The 15519-nt window shown below is 38.6% G+C and overlaps 1 protein-coding gene across 1 annotated transcript in view; it reads left to right on the top strand.

The window, feature by feature from the left end:
• The window catches only part of NECAB1 (N-terminal EF-hand calcium binding protein 1), a 57161-nt gene extending 44783 nt beyond the window's left edge, over positions 1-12378 (top strand). The window contains exons 8-13 of the mRNA XM_050314531.1: positions 1276-1352; positions 5263-5316; positions 6777-6889; positions 9086-9163; positions 10189-10280; positions 12014-12378. Coding sequence (XP_050170488.1) covers positions 1276-1352; positions 5263-5316; positions 6777-6889; positions 9086-9163; positions 10189-10280; positions 12014-12042 — 443 coding nt within the window. The 3' untranslated portion in view covers positions 12043-12378. The remainder of the gene's footprint in view (positions 1-1275; positions 1353-5262; positions 5317-6776; positions 6890-9085; positions 9164-10188; positions 10281-12013) is intronic.
• The last annotated feature ends 3141 nt before the right edge of the window (positions 12379-15519 follow it).

Here is a 15519-nt window from a genome sequence, read left to right as displayed (position 1 = left end):
TCTCAGCATTAGGATTTCTTTGTTTGGTCAAAACATATGCAAGAGCCACAAGAACTCTCAGCTGGAAAATAAGCAAGTTAATGAATGTGCATAAGAAGAGCATGTATTGAAAATTCTTCGGTTTCTGATAAATAACCTGCCTTGCTCCTTGGAGCAAACACTTATGTAGACATTCACACTGTGAGTGATGTCAGGAACTGCTTTAATAATGCACGTATTTGTTTTCTTAAGTATTGTCCCTTCCATCTAGTAGACAATTTTCATGAGACTTTAGCAAAGCAAAATTTTCCAGAGACTTCAGAGAGACTCACAGCATCACAGAATCATAGACAATCCTGAGTTGGAAAGGACCCACGACGATCATTAAAGTCCAACTCCTGGCCCTGAACAGGACAGCCCAAAGAAGCATGCACCTGAGAGTGTTGTCAAAAGGCTTCTTGAACTCAGACAGGCTTGGTGCTGTGATCGCTTCCCTGGGGAGCCTGTTCCAGTGACCAACCACCCTCTGGGTAAAGAATTTTTTCCTCATATCCAACCTAAATCTCCCCTGACACAGCTTGATGCCATTTCCTCTGGTCCTGTTACTTGTCACCAGAGAGATCAGTGCCTGCTCCTACTTGTCCCCTCATGAGGAAGCTTTAGACTGCTCTGAGGTCTCCTCTCAGCCTCCTCTTCTGTGGGCTGCACAAGCCAAGCGACCTCACCTGCTCCTTTGTATGGCTCCCCCTCTAGGCCCTTTACCATCTTCATAGCCCAGATGCTTGGGCCTTTGTAGAACATCTTCTAGCTTCACTCTTGATATATGACATCAGATCACGTTGGATGTGGCCCTGAGCAGCCTGATCTAGTAGAAGGTGTCTCTGCCCATGGCAGGGGTTTTGGAACTAGGTGATCTTTAAGGTCCCTTCCAACACAAACCATTCTATGATTCCATGATCAGGTCATTATACAGGCAGGAATGTAACTGCAGTAGAGATGGAGAGCTTTCTTCAGGTATCAGCAGAATTTGTAAAGCACTAGTATTAATCTAAAATGTAGTTTTAATTCTGAAGTGGATTTCTACTGTATCTTAAAAAGAACAAAAATCATTCATAGAGTCAAAATCATGCTTTCCTTTAGTTTTACCTAAACGAACATTGAACTAGTTGAAGCATAATTTTTGAGAAGAAAAATAAACTGAAGCCAAGTTTTTTTTTAAAATAAAATACAGGGATACACTATGTTCCAGCAATTTAGTAACATTTTTTAAATGTTCATTATTTATCTTGTCCAAAGGTTGGATTGAGGAAGACAGCCAGTGGATGACCCAGATAAACAGACTCCAGAAGCTAATTGATAGACTGGAAAAGAAGGTGTGTGGTTTTTTCTACCTGTTTGTTCTCTCACTTTCAGTAAAGCAATTCTTTTCAAAACACAAATGTTTTCAGTGTCCCAGTTGCAGTCTTTCCAATCCATGAGTGAAACTTCAATATCACCTAAGACAGCTAAAACTCATTAAGTGCCTACGTTTTTCTTCCACCTTCTTCTTTCCTACTGCAAATGACCTTTCCTACTGAAAACGACCCATCTGATCCAATAATGCCAGCATTTACAATCCTGGGGCTTGTAAAATCCTGAGCCATATCTATCTGTACAGAAAGTATCTATTATTTTTAGTTGTGATTCATATTTGATTGCTACCCTGGTGTATAAAAGTTGTTTTTTTATCTGCATGTGATGACTTCTCTTTTTCTGGGAGAAGAAAGAAGAGCACAGGAAGAAGTAAGGTTATAAATTCCTGAGTTGTTCTCTACATAAAGTGTCTTTATTGAAGGACAATTTCAGATAGGTGCTAGGGGAATGGCTGAATTCAGTGGATTTTGGGACCATGGGGCTTTCTTCCTCCTGGTCCACTGGAGGTGAGATTTCAGGCTGAGTGCTCTCAGACCCCAGAGTAGCTCCATTCCCCATGCAGCTGATTCTGCTTCTCCCCACAAGTCATTGCTCACCAGCAGTGAGACTGTGCATGTTCTCCAAAGACATTGGCATGGGTGTCTTCATCAGCACCCACACACAGGCAGCACTTGCAGGAATATGAACAGCAGCACGCAGGAAGATGAAACAGTCTGATCCTGTTCTTTCCTTTCAGCTGATCGGGGATGATCACAGGGATGATGCCCCATGAGCATTATCATGGGTTTAAAGTATTTGTGCCTGGACCCACCCCCCTTACCCAGGCACTGGCTCAGACCTTGGGTCCTGGCAGACAAGTGTCTCCTCTCCCTCAACCAGTAGTCCAACTAGAGTTCAGTAGCAAACTGTACACACAGAAAATAGTTAAGTGATTTAACATACGAAAAATAAAAATAGGAGTGACTTGGCACAGGGTTCAGCAAGAGCAGCACACTGACCTTTCTCTGCTATTGCTCCCTCCCAAAGCAAAAAAACACCCCTAATTACTTTTGCCCTTTGGTCCCAGTTTGGGAACAGCATTGGGTATTTCAGTTATCTCAGCCTTATTACTGATTAGCTGTATATGGTCGCCCCCAGCACCGCTGGCATTGCAAGACTTTGCGCTCCAAAAGGAGTCCCATATTCCCTTTGGTTATCCCTGCGGTCTGAAAGTCTCTCACATAACCAGCTGTGAAATTTGGCCATTTCTTGAAGCACTGTCCTTAACTTCTGTCGGCTTCTCACTCTGCTCTTTGCCATGCTCAGCAGCTCAGCCCATTAAGCCTCTGGCCAGAGCCTACCCATGAGCCTCTATACAACTGCTTCCTCCCAGAGGTCATTTCTGCAAGAGAAAGGCAATGACATGGCAGTTGTCATGTTAATGATGTTTTAGTAGCAACTTGATTTTTCCTGAATAGATATAAACTGGATTTTGAAATGTCAAAGTCCATCATGAAAGGTACTCTGCTTTGGAAACAGCAGCTCACTGCCCCGCCACAGCTGGTCCAGCCCAACATGGACCGATGCCAAAAGAAAACCTAACATCTAAAAGAATGTCAACAAAAAAACCAACCAACCAACCAAACAAACAAAAAAACCACAAAAAAAACCAACAAAACCACAAAACCAGAACAAATAAACAAACACAAACCTGCCTACAGCAATAATGCAATGCAAACATTACAGAAATCAGCCAACCATTTTGTGGCGAATAAACTTACTAAAAGGATGTTATAAAAATATCAAATCTGCTATGGTTAAATGACAGAGAAACTCAGTCTGAAAAGAAGCTCAGTGCAAAGGGAAACAATGACAGGGCATAGACCTCCCATAATTACTTCTTTTTCAATATAAAGTTTGATTTCTAAAACACAGCAATTAGATAAGCCTAATTTTCCCAGTAGACAGTCTATATCCACCTTTGCCCAACTTGGCATCTGCTTGACTTCGTATGTCTCAGCCATGTCTGACTGTGAGAGGTATTAAATATCAGCTTCTTTCAGCACCTATTAAAAGTTCTGCTTCTTGACTTTGCCCTGAAACAGATTGGAAAGGATTGCACAATCATCCTAAAAGGCAACTTCAAAAGCCACCACTTCTCAGTTGAGTGAGGTAGGACTCCAGAGTGATTTTAAAGCCCCAGCTTTGAGCTGCATGAGTTTTTATTTCCAGGCTGCTTGGCAATGGGCTGGCAGGACCTCTGTTATGCACACAGGGCTACTTCACTTATGCTCAAAGCCAAGTCACCCAATGCACAAGCACTCTTCCCACACAGATGAGGACTGTGTGCCAGTGCTCACGTGCTCTGAGGTCACACGGGCTGGCTGTGTAGACTTAGCCTATCTGTGTAGTCATGCCCTGTCTAATGACATAACTCTACTGAAGAACTGCTATGGATTATTTTTTACTTTTTAAAGGGGTAGCAAGTTATCAATCACTGGTTCCTACTGGAAAACAACTTGGTGAAGAGTTGTGTAGTGTTGTCTAAGTCTTCTGCTGCCTTCTGTCAAAGGTGAATTTGACCATGAATCAGTCTTGTAAGCTGCCTATTTTTACTCGAGTTCTAAATTTACATACACTGAAAAACAACAAAAAAAAATATTTTCTTGATACCTTTAGAGGAAGTTTGCAGAATCATCCCTTCCTCTCTTTTGCCATGTTTCCCTAGGAAAAAAATGGCACTGAAAGCATAGAAGAATTACAGGAATATGTATTTTCCCTTCAGAATTTTTACCTAAAGTGTCTGAACTGACAATAAAACTGTGTGTTTTTCCCTCCACACACACATTTTATATTTTTCTATCCACATTCACAGCAGTTTCTAAGTACTTCACTCCTGGCTTGCTCTGCCACCTGCTGCTGGTGGAGGTCCTCTGTTCATTTGAATTCTACCTGCACATCTCTTGTTGGTTTTCAGTGAGTACAGCATCTGTGCTGGCAGAAAGCCTGCTATCTGAGGTTAATCAATCCTCACCCAGGCTGGGAGCATAAGAAATTTTTTTCTCTTTGCTGCACAAGAACTGTATGCAGTGAGAAGCGAAGCATCACTAACAAAGAGTGCGTTTTGCTCCAGCTGCTTATTGGAAATCAGTCTCCCTTTTTTTTTTTTCAGGCATACAGATATTTTTCAGAATATCATAATGGCACTGAGTTAGAAAGTACTGCATGTGCCTAGCATGTAAAGGATGATTTTGTGTGCACTATGAGTTGGTGTTTGTGTCAATCGCTGATTCATGAAATGTACATCCAGCCTGCGTGCCAAGCATTCTGCTGTCTCACAGACACATCTGTCTGCTGCTGCCCGGCCTGTGCTCACAGCAAGTGCAACAGTTCAGAAACCTGACCTGGACCATCATGCAAATCTCTTGACTCTAGAAAACAGCCCCTTGCAGCCCCTTTTAAACCTCCTGTAGAGAAAATCCTTCTCTGTAAAGTTTTATCGTTGCATAACAGTAATTGATAGTTCATTCCAAATCACCATTCTTGCTCATCTCCACAGTCCACGGGACAATTTGAGAGCATGTCTGTCCTTTCTCAGTTAAGTACTTACATTTGTGAACAAATTTTGTTACTTTGTTGAATGAAAAAAAACAACCTGCTGAGCATTATAGATAAACCTTTACAAAATAGCCCAGGCTGGATTTAATCCCTGGAGGTATATCAGATCAGCATTTGTGTTTGACTTACAGCTAATAAAGAAGGCATTTAGTTATAACTTCTTGAAACAAAACAGAATTTAGCTATTGGAATAGTTTCTTAAAAAGGTAAGAGCAGAATATGGCTGTAGTATTCACTCTTCTATTTTCTATTTTCTTTTCAACTGCCTAAAAGGACCTAAAGCTTGAGCCATTTGAAGAGGAAGTTTTAGAAGAAAATGCAAGATCTGTAAGTACTTTTCAAGATAACAATTTTCACATTTGATTATGAATGCCAGCTATTGAGACAACAATCTCATCTGGTTTCTTTTGTTAAAGAGTAACTTTAAAAATCATTACCCTCAGTTTTTCCATGACAAGAAACCATTTTATTTAGCAGAATACACTGTGAAAGAGGCAACAGAACAAAAATCAGAATACATGAGCAAAAATTTTATATTAATTTTTGCATTGTTTTCAAAGGATAAAGGGAGCCAAAAGGTGATTATTAATAAGATTTACAAATTTGGCAGCAGTGTTTTATGGGGTGGTAGCTTCTCTGCTTCAAATCACCTAATGCTGCTTGTTTTAAAGCATGGTTGTACAGCCTCCCTCCCTCCCAAAACTGCTACAGGAAATCTTAACAGGAAAGGTGGGATACTATCTAGGTCTATGCAGTAACCAATATTACTACCTACAAAATCAAAATCATGACCAGAAATAAACTTACTGTTAAGCAACTTTATGTCCCAAGATTGATAGAGTAGCATTCCTAAATTCAGAGCTTTGAACTATGCAAATCAAATATACATGAAAAAAGTAACCAAAAGAGATGATCCATCAAATTGGATCATTATTTCATCACAGAAGTTGTATTAGATTTTTTTTTAATGAGACCATACAATATTGCTAGACAGACTGCTTATAATTCATGAGATAGATATATCAATAATCAAGGCAGAAATTAGTCAAAAACCTGTACAAGAAATTAAGTTGTATCCATTAAGAAGCACATTGTGTTGCTTTAAATATTCCACTAGTAAAGTTGTCAAGCTTCAATAGATGAATCAACATGTAAACTATTTAAAATAGTTAAATGGTAATTATATTAATTCAGGATAAATAGGTCTTCAGTACTGCTGAGTGTTTCCATAGTCTTGTTTATAAAGATTGTTCATTTTCAGAAAGGTGGAGGGAAAGAAACCCTCCCTATTCATCACTTAACATGGGCTACTTTAGGCATCTCACTCAGGTGTGAGTCAGGGCTCTAAAAGGTAAAAGCGACAACGTACCCAGTGTAGACTCTGTAGATCTGCTCTTATCCCAGACCTTACACCTGCTTGCATACAGAGTCACCTAGGGAAACACACTGTCTTTACTACAGAATATTTCAAAGATCAACATTTGCTTTGCACTCTTCTGAAAAGACTCTTTCATCTAGGATTAGGACAACTGTCTCTGAGGTGGACACTCATTTTGGGTGTTTCCATTCTGTACCTCAGCTTGCCTAGACATAAAAGCCACACTTAAGCATTTCTACTTCCCCACTCCAGAGCACTAAAATGGGGACTGCAAACTTCAAAGGAACTTCCGTGGGTTTTCTTTCATGCTTTATGGATTTTATTGTTTCATGATATGACTTATCCGAGTACAAGTACAAAGGAATTCAAAGAATGATATGGCAGTAATATTGTAATGTTTTTGTATCAGCACATAATGATCGTTCAAAATCAAATGTGTGTGATAGAAGAAAAAATTGAGGAATTCCATCTTGCCCTGAAGCAGTATGTGGAATGTGCTTCTACTCTGGGTGGCTGCTTGCAGTAAGTACAATGTTATTGTCCTTGGGCTGAAGGAAGGAATGTAGTTTCATTTCTTGAATAACTGGGATTATTTATAAAGAGAGAACCTGTAACACCTGTCCTGGCAGTTTATGCATAATCTGTAAGACACAGCTTTTCAAAGACAACTAGAACTAGAAAGAGATGACAAAATGTGCAGATTTTAAGTACTATCAAAAAATGACAACAAAGGCTATCCCAAAGATGTTAAACAATCTTTTCAGGCTTCTCAGCTCCACAGGTCATTGATTCATGACTTCTGGAAGCTCCTAGGCTGAGAATCCATTGGAAAACTAGTTTGCCAGCCTTCATTTGTGCTCACCTGGCAAGGAAGCAACCTGTCAACTTGTTCACCAGTTCTCTGCTTAGAAGCTTTCAGAATCTTCCCTTTAGGCTGTCATTTTAAAATTTTAATTCATAATAAAGAATTGGGAAAGTAAAAAAGCAAAATTTTCAATGAAACTATTTCTGCTTTGCTCCTTTTCAAATTAAATAAAATATTAAATAAACTACAATGGGTTAAGAATAAATTTTCATGGCTCTCCACTGTTCTGAATTTCTGAATTTCACATACTTGAGAAAGTTACTATCATACACACTGTAGACCATTATGAAAAAGATATTTTTATATGTGTACACAATACAGGATCTTCATATATATTCAAAGGCTTCAAACTTTGCCTATCATACCCCTAATTTATAAGCCTTGTTGCTATGAGATCATCACACTTAGAATTTTATCAACAGTGTCCACACAGACCATAAAAAGCAAGTTAAGCTGCAAGAGGAGTGACATTTCTGTAGTGGTTCACTTGTAAAGGAAGACTGAGGAAAATAAAATTCTCTTGTTGGCCAAGAGATGGGAAAAAAAAAAAAAACAACCAAGAGAAGCCCCTCTGGCCCCTTCCAAAAATGAACATCAAGCTAAAGACTGCAGTGACTGCAGACTTGTCAGGGGAGAGAGCTTACATGACTTTAGAATGCAACTAAATAAATGATGGCAGGAAGTTCCTTTCTTTCCCAAGTTTGCAGGCATTTGGTAAGTCTGTAATGCCACCTACTGGATGGGTTTGCTGTAGCTGTTAATGACAGTGACTTGTTTTTTCCATCAGCTTTCGATATATTTGCTATTTTGCCACGTACATGCACATTCAGCAGCAGAAAAACAATAAATCATAAAACATTGCTTATTACAGTATGAAATATAATCTGATACCAGTTTTCAAGCACATCAGTAGTGAGATCAGCAATCTTACACTTGGAAACTTAGAGAAATATGTATATTTACTTTTTGTACTATTTATCTAAACACGAATTTGGGTACCTACATGCATTAGTACTGTACATGCTATAAAGGTTTTATGCTCAGGATGGGATGATTCTCTGTAGAGGATCAACAGATCCTCTGTTGATCTATGACAAATTATTAGCTGAACAGTGTAATAGTACCAAAAATATTATTTTTAAAATGTATATGCAGCAGATAGCAGCCCGACTTTACACTACATTGCAGATATACTTCATTTGCTTTCAAAGCATAGAAATTCCATGACACTTTGACACATCTCTTATACAAAAAGATAACTTCTACTGTGTAATTCTTCAGCAAAACGACCTTTATAAACTTACTCAAACTGTTCGTTCACTGTGTGGAACAGGCTCCCCAGGGAAGTGGTCACAGAACCAAGCCTGACAGAGTATAAGAAGTGTTTGGATGATACCCTCAGGCACACGGTGTGACTCTTGGGGATGGTCCTGTGCAGGCCTCAGGGTTGGTGATGAACCTTGTGGGTCCCTTCCAACTTGGCATAACCACACTTATTTAATTTTCTCTATTACTGATTAGCGTTTCTTTACATATATGGTACTATTAGAGTGAAATGAAAAATAAGTTTCATAAATAAGAGTCCATCCTAAGTGTAGTAATATAAAATATTACTAAGTAAAAATAAATATACAACAAGAGTTTGGGGTTTTTTTAAAGTTCAGATAATTTGTAGTATATGATCACTCATTTGTTAAAATTATTATTTGGGTTGTTTTTTGATTTTGCTTCTGTTATGTGTTTTTTCAAAAATGACTGCATTTGGTCCTATTTATGGGCACTTTGGAATAAGATGTGTATGTCCAATGACTTTGTTGTGTTTTATTAAATTACTTCAATTGTACAATTCCTAGTATTTCCATACAGAAGCTTCCAAGTAATTTCCGCTTCATTGTCTATGAGTTCTGGGAGAACAGCAATGCCTGGAATAGGTAAGTTCGTGGGGTTTGGTGGCTTTTTTCTTTTTTTTTTTTTTTTTGTAATACATAGTTTTGAAGGTTAGAAATCAATTGTGTAGAAAGACTGAATATAAATTACTTAAAATACTGCTAACCAATTTCTTGCTAAATATATCACAATTAATACTTCTGAATATTTCAGTCACTAAAGACTTAAATATACTAAAACATAAAAAAAAGTCAGAAAGACAAACCTAATTCAAAAGAGAAAAAGTCTGCAAGTGATGAAGATATAGCATCAGATAGATGTTAGTTCATCAGAGACAAAAGAACAAGAAGGCAGCAATATTACCAGAGCTTCATGGTAAAGAAACAGAAGGAACCAACAGATTGAACACATGCCACCCCGTGACATCCTTCAGCATACAGGTAGTCATGGGGAGCTCTCCCACAGCTTCCCAATCCACATCACAAAAACCCCATCCAACAGACTCCCAGAGTGTCTCTTTTGGGCCCAAAATAGAAGTCATAGTGACTAAAAGTCCTACTAGTTCAATTCCACCCTCTGGCAGGCAGATAAGAAACTGAGTAGAGATAAAAAGATTGTCCTTAACTATATTTAGTTAAATCCCACACAAGCAACCCTATGATCCTAAATCTGAAGAGACAGAAACTGTTCTGAAGGGAGTTATGGAGAATCTCTCAAAGCTCAGTTGCTTTCCTTTTGAACAAAACCCCAGTTTTACTGGGTTTCCTATCACAAAGACTCAAGAGCACTCATAACACATGTCAACGCTGCACTGGGTCACAACCACGAGATGAGCATCAGAGTGACAGCTAGCTGCACTGAAGAAAATCTGTATTTAATGTAACATGCAAGCACTTCACAGCTTATCTGGACTCCTCTCCCACTATCACCATTGCCTAAGTTTTGAAGCACAAAATCTCTGTTACAGCATTAACTGTAAAACTTCCAATGATCATTAAAAAAAAAAAAGCCCCTTTAAAAACCTTATTTTTCTTTTTCTTTTTTTTTTTTTTTTTTTACAATTATTTAGCCACCTTCAAATGAATTACAGCAAGACATTCCAAAGAAGTAATGTGGATTTCTTGGAAACTCCAGAGCTCATCACAACAATGCTAGTCCCTGGTAAACATCAACTTTTCCCATTAAATTATTGGTTCTATATAAAAAGTTCTGCTATATTAGTGTGTTCCATACACAAGACCACTGCATAATGTCACCCTTAAGCAGATCTTCTTTGGTAAAGTATGGAGGAGAAAGGGACTCCAAATGTTTTTATTTTAACCACAGAAATATAAAATGCATCAGCAAGAAGATGACCCACAATGCTTTATTTTATATAGTGCAAACATACCCAAGCATATTCTGTATAAGAAAATATCTAGAAAAACCAATACTGTTTGTGAGTGGTAAAACAGACCCTGTTTAAGATTTTCAAGCAAAAAAATGCTTTCTGATGAAGATTTCAACTTAGTCCTATTTACACTGACTGAAGGGAGCCTTAATTACTAATAATTTATATTTATTAACCAATTTATTTTACGTTCTTTCTGCTATGTTAAAAAACCTACTTTTAAAAAGCAAGGTGGTAAAGATTACAAAATATTATTCCTAATGCAAACCAATGAGCATGCAACACCTTCCTTCTCCTAGGAATAAAAGTTAAGAGACAGTGCAGAATGAAGGGAAGCAAGCATCAGTCCCATATTTACAGAGGGAGGACAGCAATTATTTTTTATTTTAGGGAACACAAATCTATTAAAATAAAACCCTAATTTCCCCTATGTCTGTGTACAGGCTAAATTTAAAATCACAAAACCATACCTAATAGGCAAAAAAATGCAGTCCTGTACCTGGAGTTTCTCTTTAAAAGAAACAAGCCAAGACATCTTCAGAGCTCAGGAGCCTCATCTCAACAGAAAATGATATGCCAGGGATTCCTGCAGTGTCAGGAGACTGCATTTAATGAACCAATAATCTCTGTAAATCTTGTGTCTTACTGGGAAATTTAAGACAAACTTGGCTGTAGGAAACAATGATGCCTTTTCCCAAAATTCTTTGTGTCCAAGAGTTAGATTGCAGATGACCCAGGAGTGTTCCAGGGTGGTTTACTCACAGGCAAAGTACAATCAAAATAAAATAAAATAAAATGTAAACATTATCTTTAAATGCCTAAATATAGCAGTGTCTGAAACTGAATTCCAAATACTCATTAAAGCATTGACTCTGCCTGCTTAGAAGGATTTCAGTCTGCAGCACTCTAACCTGGCAGACCGTTGCCATAGGAACAGCATTTCTCACTGTGAGCTCCTTGCTGGGGCAATAGGAATTACTGCATTCACAGTTATTTGTACCATTTTATAGATTACCTGCAATTTAGAAATCTATGCAGAGATCTGGACTTCTTTTTAATGGAAAGTACTTCCCATGACTGATCTATACAAATTTGGGCATGGTCGTAAGCTATGCCAGGGAAGGTTTAGCTTGGATATTAGGAGGAAATTTTTACAGAGTGATCAGACATTAAAATGGGCTGCCAGGGAGGTGGTGGATTCACCATCCCTGGAGGTTTTTAAGATGAGACTGGATGTGGCACTGAGTGCCATGGTCTAGTAACCATGGCAGTGTTGGATGATGACATGCTAATGCTTCTCTGGATGCTTTCAACAGGTGATAGAAATTCTTGTGCTAAAGCCATCCCCCCACCAGTTCTACTCAGCTCTCCCAGTATTCTGAGTATTCTTTCTTAATCTGTATCAGCTGCACATATAGATTAATGTTTCTACATATATGTTATGGTTATTTTATTTGGGATTTTTACCAGAAATATTAACAAATAAATAAAATTTCTCTTTCAGCATCATGGTGGGTCCTCAATAACAACTAGAAGCTGTGGTTCCAAGTAATGTTAATGTTGCATTGTTTTTCATTACACCAACATTCATATAGCAGTGTACAGATGTGCTGGGCTATGAATTTATGATGTGATAATGTTTGTTATTATGGATGTGATCTTTTCCAATTTATCTGTTTTAAAATCTGGAAAACTGCATATTTATTACCTTCTCTTCTTGTGACTAGTTCAGGGACATGATGCATTCTAAAAACTGAAATAAGAAATAAGACAACTATGATATTTATTGTGTATATTCAGTCCAAACTATCACAGAGAAGTACATCTGCATTTGTATGACTAAATATTTGTGACAAGTTTCAGTCTTGCATTAATAAACAACCATTACATCATGCTGCTGTGGTCTCCTTTTGTAGAAGAAAGAGATATGAGCATGAGCAGACCTTTTCATACATGTCTTCAGACATGCTGTAAATGATTAAGAGAATAAACACAGGGCCAGTTCTTTGTGCTAATACTGAACTTCCCTCACACAGGATGTTTTCTGCTCACAACAAGACAAGGCAGTACTATCTTCTCTTCACAAACTCTAGCCCCTGCTCTCACAAGAGGAAACATATCTGCCTGTCTGTCAAGCCACTCTAGATCCCCAGACTTAACATTTCACAACCAATTTGCTTTGAACTCCATGTCCTGACCACTCAGAAAATATTTTTATTAGATCTCTGTCAGTTCACTCAAAAGTCATTAGAGAAATTGCTGTTAGAACACAAATAGCCATAAACCTTCAGCTCATTGGGAAGTTCTAGCAGGTGAGCAGGGCTTCTGTACACCCTTGAGCCATGAACAGTACCATTAGAGGTCACTCTCTGTGACAGAGTTTGCAGCTTCAGGCAGGATGCACATGGAGCACTGAGGGGGGAAGGGGACATCCCCACCTATAGCCAGCCAGATCTGCTCAATTAACCTGGCTGATCAATGGGCTGACAGATGTTACAGTCAGATCACCTTCATATCCAGGGACCTGGGAGTTCTGGTCGATGGCAAGGTGAATATGAGTCAGCAGTCCTGGCAGCCAGGAGGGCCAACTGTGTCCTGGGGGGCATCAGGCAAAGCATCACCAGCCAGTTGAGGGAGGGGATTGTCCCGCTCTACTCTGCATTGGTGTGGCCTCACCTTGGATATTGTGGCAGTTTTGGACATCACAATCTAAGAAAGATATTAAGCTATTTGAGAGCATCCAAAGGAGGGCAACAAAGATGGTGAAGGGCCTTGAGGGGAAGCCGTTTGAGGAGCAGCTGAGGTCACTTGGTCTGTACAGCCTGGAGAAGAGGAGACTGAGGGAAGATCTCCTTGAAGTTACAACTTCCTTGTGAGGAGAAGAGGAGGGGCAGGTGCTGATCTCTTCTCTGTGGTGACCAGTGACAGGGCCTGATGGAATGGTCTGAAGTTGTGTCAGGAGAGGTTTAGGTTGAATATTAGAAAGAGATTCTTTACCCAGAGGGTGGCTGGGCACTGGAACAGGCTCCCTGGGGAAGTGGTCATGGCCTCAAGCCTGACAGAGTTCAAGAAGCATGCTCTCAGACATGTGGTGTGATTCTGTCCTGTGAAGGGCCAGGAGCTGGACTCTGATGATCCTTGTGGGTGCTTTCTAACTTGGGATAGTCTATGATTCTATAAAACTTGGAAGTAGAAATATCTGATTCCCTAACAAGTCATAGTATTGTCCCCTTCATCTGAGGAGTAGGTGTGTCCTCCAGCCCAAGAATGAAAGGAAAGCGACCATTGTAACCTCCTTCATAGCTCCATGACAGGTTGACAAGCTCTACATGCTACATGACCACTCTCTCATCTAGCAGTCCAGGGTTACAAGCAGTACCCAAAAAGTACATGACAGTCTTGGATGACAGTAGATCCCTACCTTCAGGCAACTGAATCAAGCCCTTTGCCAATAAAATTCATGAGGCACAAATGTGGATGTCAGAAAGAGATACCTGCATACCTAAATTTAGGTGCCCATGTTAGAGACAAACTTCACCTTTAAATCTGCTGACAGTAACTCAGCAAAAGTGAATGCTTTTAATAATGAAGTCTGAAAGCTTCCCTTATTGACATGATCCAACTACTGATCTGTCCTTTTTTAAAAAGACATACAAAAATCCATATTACCCTCACAAATGACATCACTGTAAGTTTAGTTTCTTGGTTTTAGCAAAGTAAAAGTAAAATACCCCTGAAAAACTGGTTTTCGCATGCCAAGATGTCAGTCTAGTGCATGGCATAGGTTTTTTTGTCATTACTGACCTACCAAAGGAAATACAGTGATGTGACACAGCTGCAGGATAAATCCTTAAGTGAAAAATTATACACTACATTAAGGTTTGTGACATTTTTCTTTTTCACTGGGAAAAAGACATGTTAAAATTATTCTTAAAATAACCTGTTTTAGAACTTCATGTCAATTAGGTGCTGGAGGGGTGAAAAAAATTCAACTAGGTCATATGACCTTCTGGTAGTTATTCTCCTTTGTATATTTACTAGTAAACATACACTTATTTGGAAAAAAAGATTCATTGATTAAAAATTAACCAACAAAAAGATTTATTTGCGTGGTTCAGGGAAAGAAATCTAGTGCCTATCAAACACAAGTCCAAAGATTTCTGCACTACTGCAATTGCCATTCAGCACATTCTCATTTAGCTTTTATTATCATTTGTGACAGAGGTTAAAAAATTGCCTTCAGTGCCCAAATGATGTTATTGTAGGTTTGAATACGGGTTCTGAAGTTTAGTATATTCATATAAAATAACTATTATTGATGCCTGCCAACTGAAGGGTGCTTCCAGGAAATACTCAAACTACTGCTTTTCACTTCACTATTAGATTTAAGGGAAATTTAAGGGGAAAAGTGATAGAATTAACTGTGCAGTGGGATACCCATTTACCCATGTAAGATGTGATTAAAATCTGTCTTGCTCCTCAGTTTTGCCCATTGCTTTCACTTTTAAAGTCAAAAACACTGGACCATTATTTACAAAGAACTTTAGGAATGCAGTGCATAGGCATGTCTCCTGCTCTGATCCGTGATGAGAGAAGATTTCTCATTTTAGTGAAACAAGAGACTTCATACCTTGAAAGAAGGTATGTATATCCACAAAGTATTAAGGAATATCTTGTATCAAAATGAAGATTTCAAATAAAGAAAGAAAACAAGTGAAGTTTTGTAAAAAAACAAAAAAAAACCACAACAAACTAGAGGAGTAATACCCTAAGGCATCTGAGATATGACACACACAATATTTGTTGTTCCACCATTACTTCTCAGGAAGGGAGTTGGGAGCGAGCAGAAAGTCCCAGTCAAGTATTGGTTTAGAGTTTATGGTCAGGCAAAATATTTGGCTACATAACACAAACAATTCAAGGACAAAATTCTGCCATAGCAATATGTAAAATTATTTATTTTCACTGTAATCATATTACCATCTCAGGCATTACAAATTAAAGGTTTGT

This window comes from Myiozetetes cayanensis, unplaced genomic scaffold, assembly GCF_022539395.1.
Source record: "Myiozetetes cayanensis isolate MyiCay16 unplaced genomic scaffold, myiCay2020 scf1, whole genome shotgun sequence".
In the NCBI taxonomy this organism is placed as follows: Eukaryota; Metazoa; Chordata; class Aves; order Passeriformes; family Tyrannidae; genus Myiozetetes; species Myiozetetes cayanensis.
This window is presented reverse-complemented; position numbering and strand designations above follow the sequence as displayed.